Raw genomic sequence first — 7629 nt, forward strand, 5'->3', positions numbered from 1 at the left:
AAAAATAAAAAACCCAACTTTTTCTAAGTTCTTTTATTCAGTCTTTCTCTTCTCTCTCTCTCTCCTCTCTCTTCTCTCTCTTCTCTCTCCACACACACCCTTTCCCAATAGGGGCCGGAGCAATAGTACAGTGAGTAGGGTGCTTGCCTTGCATGAGGTCAACTTGGGTTTGATCCCCAGCACCCAACATGGTTCCCCCAAGCTGACCAGTAATCACACTATCCCTGAATGCAAAGTCAGAAGTCTTGAACATAACATTGGGTGTGGCAAAAAAAAAAAGTTCTCTCCTAATAAGGAAGTATAACGAAAAATATTCCATAAAATAAAAGATTCAACTCTAATACACACAATTACAGAATCACTTTTGTAATCAAAAAGAAATGCTAAAAATAAAATTTAAGATACATGACCCTTTTCTGAAGAGAATCCTTGAAGAGACAAGATCATTGTTCATTCAAGTACAGACAATGGCTGGACTCCTTGGTTCCCATAATGAGTGGTAATCCTACCAACCTGTCCGGCTGGTTTTCAAAAGCTGTAGGCTGAGCTCTATGGAGGTATATGGGTATATAAAGACATGCAATCAGGGACCTATCAAAGAATGGCTGAAAAGACAATTTTCTTGTCTGGGAAAATAGCTCCATGGGCTGCAATGTATGAATTGCACAGACGGGGCAATACAGTGCTGGGTTCAATCCCTGGCACTGCATGATCTTGGGCACCACCAGCAGACACCCTAGAACACTGGGCCACAAGTTCTAAGAACACTGAACACCGTTGGGTATGACCCAAAAAGCAAAAAAGAAAAGAAAAAAAAATTCTACTAGTCAAAGAAAATGACTTAAGGAATATAGAATATGCATTCGTTTCCACAGGTGTTCCACTACCTTAAAAAATACCTCTTACACATATACCTTTTATACATATGGCCAGTAAGTAAAAATTTTTAAGTGAGATTCTTTTTTTACGGGCCAGAGCAATAGTACAGGGGTATGGCATTTGTCTTGCATGTGGTTGGCCCAAACTTGAACTATAGCACCGCATATGGTCCTCTGGGCCCCTGAGTACAAAGCAGGAAAAGACCTGAGCACAGTAGAGTGTGCTCAAAAAAAAAAAAAAAAAAAAAGAAGGTGGGCAATTTTTTAAGCAAATATTTTAGCTACCTGAGATATCCAATGACTACTATCACACCTCTTTTTGATTCAGAATTGTCACAAGGGAAACCGTTCACTACATTACTAAATATTATCAGCATGGTGCTAAATGTGAACATAATATCCAAAGAACGAGTATTTTTACTTCCCTCATTTGAGTTATATACATTTCCTTTTTCAGACTTTCCTGTTTAACACTCAACTACTCTAACTTGTGTTGTGTTGGCAAGTCCGAGAATAGTACTACAGTATAAAAACATGCTAAAGAGAAGAGTTAAGAGAATGTGTTACGGGGCCGGAGAGATAGCATGGAGGTAAGGCGTTTGCCTTTCATGCAGGAGGTCATCGGTTCGAATCCCGGCGCCCCATATGGTCCCCAGTGCCTGCCAGGAGCAATTTCTGAGCCTGGAGCCAGGAATAACCCCTGAGCACTGCCAGGTGTGACCCAAAAACCAAAAAAAAAAAAAAAAAAGAGAATGTGTTACGGGCCCAGAAACATAGCACAGTGGTGTTTGCCTTGCAAGCAGCCGATCCAGGACCTAAGGTGGTTGGTTCGAATCCCGGTGTCCCATCTGGTCCCCCCGTGCCTGCCAGGAGCTATTTCTGAGCAGACAGCCAGGAGTAACCCCTGAGCACCGCAGGGTGTGGTTCAAAAACCCAAAAAAAAAAAAAGAGAGAGAGAGAGAGAGAATGTGTTACAGAACCTAAAGTTTTTTTTTAATAAAATCAAATAAAACAAATTTACCTACAAAGTTACTCAAATTACTTCTTTTGACCCTCACAACAGGGATATAGACACATAAAAAAAACTAGTGTCAAAGTCAAAGTACCAATAAACAGGCCTAAAGAGTAAGAAAAGTCATTCTTTCAGAAGAAAACTCCTTTCCAATACTGAGAACACCATTAGTTTGTTTGCTGAGGATGCTCTTAGGTGGAGCACATAAATGTTAATTGCCAAGGTCAGATTAACTGACCTTAAAAAAAATAAATAAAAGGCCTAGTTTCACACTTGCTAAACAAACAAAAAAAGCCAACTACTCAGAAGTAGTTACAACTAAATGAAAAATACAAGTCAAGTTGACTCTAAGAGTGGCCACAAAACATAGCACAGCGGGGAGGGCATTTGCCTTGCACACCGCTGATTCAGTTTGATTCTGGCATCCCAAAGGTCTCCTGAGCCTGACACGGAGTAATTTCTGAGTCAGAGCACCCGGAGCACTACCGGGTGTGGCCTAAAAACAAACAAACAACAAAAAAAAAAAAAAAAAAAAGAGTGGGTGCACAAAAAAAAACCCTACACAGCAATAACCCATAAAATGCATATTTATTTCCCTACCCTACACTTATTTGAAAGCTATATAGTGCTACAGCTTTTTAGAACAAATACAATACATGTGTCTAGAGGAAGAAATAATTTTAAGTCAGAAAATAATCAGCCTCAAATGTAAAGTGATGAACATAATATAAAATCACATACACTATAAGGTGACTGCATTTCTTCCTAACATAAAAATAACGATCTCCTAATGAAATAGCAGCAACATATTCATTTTTCATCAGCTAAAGCTTTACAGACAACAGCAAATGTCTAGGATTCCGGAGAGAGGGTGCCTTTAAGTACACCAAAAAGGGTAAACCAGGAAGAGTGCTAAAGTCTTGTAATATAAAACCAACTGGCGAGGAAATGCTTACCAAGACGCAAATCAACCCACTTGCGGAAAGACCAAGCCAAGAAATAACAACACGCGTCACCAATACATAGTACAAAAAAATCTAGCAAGTTCAGAATAATAATGTATCGCCTTCTCAACAGCCAATACGTGAGTCTTGTTCATTTTTTACTATGAATGCAATTAAATCATTATATCATCTATTAGAGAGGCAGAATACAAATCTTAAACCTGAAAAGCAGGCGTTTCAAAGTACCTGAGAAATAGGAAGAGTCCTTGAAACAAAATTTCATCATTAGCATCATTCCAGAAAGAGCAAACCCCAAACCCTACTATCTTTCATTCCAGCCATTTTAAAAGCTACGAAATGTTCATTTCTACATTAGACTATTGATCCCTTGCCTTTTAACATCTCCATAACAGCTGCTTGACAAATTACCTCACCTTATTCCTGGGGGGCGCGGGGGTAAGGACAGCATAAGATCCATGAATTCAAGCATGGGACCACAAACTGATCAGTGACAGATGAGCTAATTGCTTCGGATGAATTAGGCACTGCTCTAATAGACGAGGCATTCATGGCATTATACAATTAAATGCTTACATTCTAAATATTTTATGTGTGCTGAGTGGCGAGGACAAACCTTCCTTAAACTGTACTTTATTTGAAAACGTACCAGCTTGTGAAAGGCCATGAGCCTATTACACCTATTTGGAAATAATTTCTACCAAAAGAAAAAAAAAAAGCCTAGTTTTCAGGTTACTTGTTTAGAAGTTTGCACAACTTTCAGCTTCCCTGTCTCAACCTCAGCAATGTTCATCCGCAAAACGGCCTGAAAATACTTCCCAAATTCTTAGCAAGCTCAAAGTCAATTAGTTTTTTTTCAAGGTCTAGGCCTACATTACAGGATACAGAAGAAAGAAAGAAAGAAAGAAAGAAAGAAAGAAAGAAAGAAAGAAAGAAAGAAAGAAAGAAAGAAAGAAAGAAAGAAAGAAAGAAAGAAAGAAAGAAAGAAAGAAAGAAAGAAAGAAAGAGAGAGAGGGGGGGGAGGGAGGGAGGAAGGAAGGAAGGAAGGAAGGAAGGAAGGAAGGAAGGAAGGAAGGAAGGAAGGAAGGAAGGAAGGAAGGAAGGAAGGAAGGAAGGAAGGAAGGAAGGAAGGAAGACTGTTGCATTTGACCTCAATTTTTTCTCCCTGGTGCTTGTTCTAACCCTAAGATGCAGAGAAAACCCTAACACACACATACACTCCCCGTAACCTCACGACCCTATACAGAACAGAAACCAAAGCATCCTCCGCTTTGGCAGGGCTGGCCAATGCAAAGACTCATTCTATGCAGAATACAGAGACTCCAAGCCACCTTCCTTCCCCTGCGGTGAAGTTAACCTCCTCTTAAGGGCACCAGCAAATACTTGGCGGGCTTCATCGCCAATCTATCGATTATTCCTTGGAAGGGACTTCCTTTCTCAGCTGATGCTAGTCTAGGCTCTACCTTCCACTTGGAGATCGTTGGGCTCACTTTAAAAAATCAAGTAAAATTAAGTCTTTAAGCATCCCTGCCTTCCTCAAAACAAATGCTCAGTTCCTCCACAGACACACACACACACATTGTGCGACAAGGGCTTAACTTCACCTTTTGTGTCAAAAGTAAACCCCATGCCTGGCCAGAGGCGGTCGAAGACAACCCAGAGAGCGCAACTGGGAGATGTGGGTGGGTGGGTGGGTGAGGACGAGCCGAAATCCTCGTTGTTGTTGTCGTTGTCCCCAACACACACACACACACACACACACACACACACACACACAGAGTCACATTGCCTCCAGGCTCCTTGGGCCGCCAAGAAGTTGCAGCCGGGGCAGCTGCACAAACTTTTGCGCACCCGTGCCAGGCAGGGTGGCCCAGCAGGCCGGAGCCCGGGGGGTGATCGCTCTGCTTCCCTGCCAGCCTGCCAACCTGCTCGCAGCCACCCACGGCCCTGCAAACGCACGCACGCATGCATGCAAACACAGGAGTGAACGCCGGCGCCTGACACACACACACACACACACACACACACTTACGCACAGCAAACTTTGGCGGGCCCGGCCCCCCGGGGCACCCCCGGGAGAGCCAGAAGGATGCCCCGGAGACCGGCGGCCGGGCGGGACACAAAAGCGCCTCCGAGCCGAGCCGCCCGGCCCGGCCCGGCCCGGCCCGGCCAGACAAAGCCTGGGCGGGCGCCTTCCCTCGGCTTACCCGGGCCTCGTCGGCCGCCGCCGCGTTGGAGCCGGAGCCCGAGCCCGAGCCCGAGCCGGGGCAGCTGGCGGCGCGGGTCTTGGACGAGCGCGTCCGGGACGAGATGAAATGGCCGCTGCCGCCCGGCGCCCCGGGATCGCCGCCGGGCCCGGACCCGGGACCAGGCCCAGGCCCCGGCGCCTTGGAGCCCAGCAGGCGCAGCGAGCTCTTGCGCGTGTGCACCATGGCCGGCGGCCGGCCGCTCGCGGGGAGGACGGGAGGCCGAGGCCGAGGCCGACGGGCCGGGCCGGGCCGCGGGGCAGAGGGGCCGAGAGGCTCCCGATCGTCCTCCGCCGGCTTCGCCTCCGCCTCCGCCCTCTGCTCTGCTCGCCTCGCCTCAGCGGGAGCCGAGCGGGGCCGCCATGGCTCTCTCCTCCCTCCCTCCCTCTCTCTCTCTCTCTGTCTGTCTCTCTCTCCCCGTCTCCCTCTCCCTCTCTCCCTCCCGAGCTCGCTCGCTCGCTCGCGCCGGGCTCCGTCCGTGCGTCAGGGCCGGGCAGGGCCGGGCTGGGCCGACGAGCGCGCGGGACTTCCCGCCCTGGCCGCCGCGGGGCGCTGCAGGCCCGCCCACCGGCCCGCCAGCCAAGCCAGCCAGCCAGCCAGCCAGCCAGGCCCCGTGCGTGGCCTAGCCCGAGCGAGCGAGCGGCGCCCTCCGCCCCCGGCTAGCCTGGCCCCGGTGGTCACGCCCACTTCGTGACGTCAGGAGGCGGCAGCGGCGGCCTGGGAAGGGACGCTCTGGGCGGCGTCAGCTCTATGGTTCCCAGGGTTGGAGGACTGTCCCGGGAGAGGGGAGACGGGAGAGGGGAGGACAGGGAGAGAGAGGGGAGGAGGGACGGGACCCCATAAGGCGAGGGATGGAGGGAGGGACGGGGCACCGGTGATGGGGGCTTTGGGGGGCGCCGAGACCCAGTTGCCATCCCCCTCCCTCCCTCCCTCCCTCCTCCCCCAGGCGAGAGGAGATGGGGTTTCTTCGTTCCGCGGCTGCGAAAGGGAGAATGACAACTGTGAGCAAACAGATCTGTGCGCTCTGGCACGCGCGCCCGGCTTGGGGTGTCGGGGGACGGGGCAGCGGGACGGGGTGCAATGAATCCGCGCAGCACCCCGCGCCTCCAGACAAAGCCAGGCCAGGGTCGTGGGCTCCGGAACCAAGGCGCAGCCACGAAGAAGGAAGGAAGGAAGGAAGGAAGGAATCTTCCCAGCCCTGGGGGGCTCCTTGATCGCGGCTGCACCCTAAAACGATGCAACGATGCCCACTGCAAAATGCTGACCGCCCCCCACGCGCAAGCATGCATCTACATATGTGTGTATACATACATATATGTGTATGCTTATATGTGAGCACATAGACACAGAGGCACACAGAAGTAAGAAATTGGTGCTTTCACTTGAGAAATGAATAAGGCAAACATGTTTGTTTCATTAGGTCTGTTCTAAAGGAGGGATCGGATCGTGTCCCTTCCCCCAAATCCTCGCTGCGTTGTGCATAACGAGCAGAAGTTCAGTTCCCCCCCCCCCAAGAGAAACGGAAGACCCAAATTCTGTGCTGCACAAGTCACCAGGCTGTACGGCAATTAGAGCATCCTAGCCATCCAGGCTTCCCCCCCACCCCCCCACCCCCGTCGGTCAACAGCTCTAAAAATGGAGAGCTTTTTCCGTTTGGGAAGCAGGCTAGTATCCATGGAAGCAGACGCAGGCACACATAGAGAGAGACACACAACACACACACACACACACACACACACATACCAGGAAACTGTCACCTCTAAGACCTATGTTTTCCCCCACTCATTACCTAGGAGCTCAAGACATACTAAATATATTACCTGTGGCAAGAGGGTGTGGGGGTCTGTAATTGTTTTTTTGTTTTGTTTTGGTTTTGGTTTTTGTGTCACATCCGGCTACGCTCAGAAATTGCTCCTGGCAGGCACCAGGAACCACATGGGATGCCCGGATTCTAACCACTGTCCTTCTGCATGCAAGGCAAACACCTTACCTCCATGCTATCTCTCCGGCCCTTGTTTTATGATTTTACTATTGGTTTGCAGCACTATGTTTTAGGGGTTCGCACCACTTCAGATCACACAGTATCACTATCACCCAGTAAGCAAACAGGCAATACAGGCTTGATCTTGTACACAGAAATGTTTCTCCCCCAAATTTCTCACCCCCCTGGCCTTTAGCTTGTGTGCTTTATTTTTTAAGGGGCTATTTTGAAGCATATGTGTTTAATGTTAAAAGATCAGTCTCGGGGGCCGGAGAGGTGGTGCTAGAGGTAAGGTGTCTGCCTTGCAAGCGCTAGCGTAGGACGGACCACAGTTCGACCCCCCCAGCGTTCCATATGGTCCCCCCAAGCCAGGAGCGATTTCTGAGCACATTGCCAAGAGTAACCCCTGAGCGTCAAACGGGTGAGGCCCAAAAACAAAAACAAACAAAAAAAAGATCAGTCTCCTGGTGGGGGGGAGAGATCCTGGTAGGGATCAGGGAAACATGAGATGCCAGGAATCGAACCCAGAACAGCTACGTACAAGGCAAAC

At 49.1% G+C, this 7629-nt stretch overlaps 1 protein-coding gene across 1 annotated transcript in view; it reads right to left on the reverse strand.

Annotated features, from left to right (window-relative positions):
• The window catches only part of ATAD2B (ATPase family AAA domain containing 2B), a 150623-nt gene extending 145339 nt beyond the window's left edge, over positions 1 to 5284 (reverse strand). Inside the window, exon 1 of the mRNA XM_049784505.1 lies at positions 5060 to 5284. Coding sequence (XP_049640462.1) covers positions 5060 to 5284 — 225 coding nt within the window. The remainder of the gene's footprint in view (positions 1 to 5059) is intronic.
• Positions 5285 to 7629: the final 2345 nt, after the last annotated feature.

The sequence above is a fragment of the Suncus etruscus genome, chromosome 12 (genome assembly GCF_024139225.1).
Source record: "Suncus etruscus isolate mSunEtr1 chromosome 12, mSunEtr1.pri.cur, whole genome shotgun sequence".
NCBI classification, from domain to species: Eukaryota; Metazoa; Chordata; class Mammalia; order Eulipotyphla; family Soricidae; genus Suncus; species Suncus etruscus.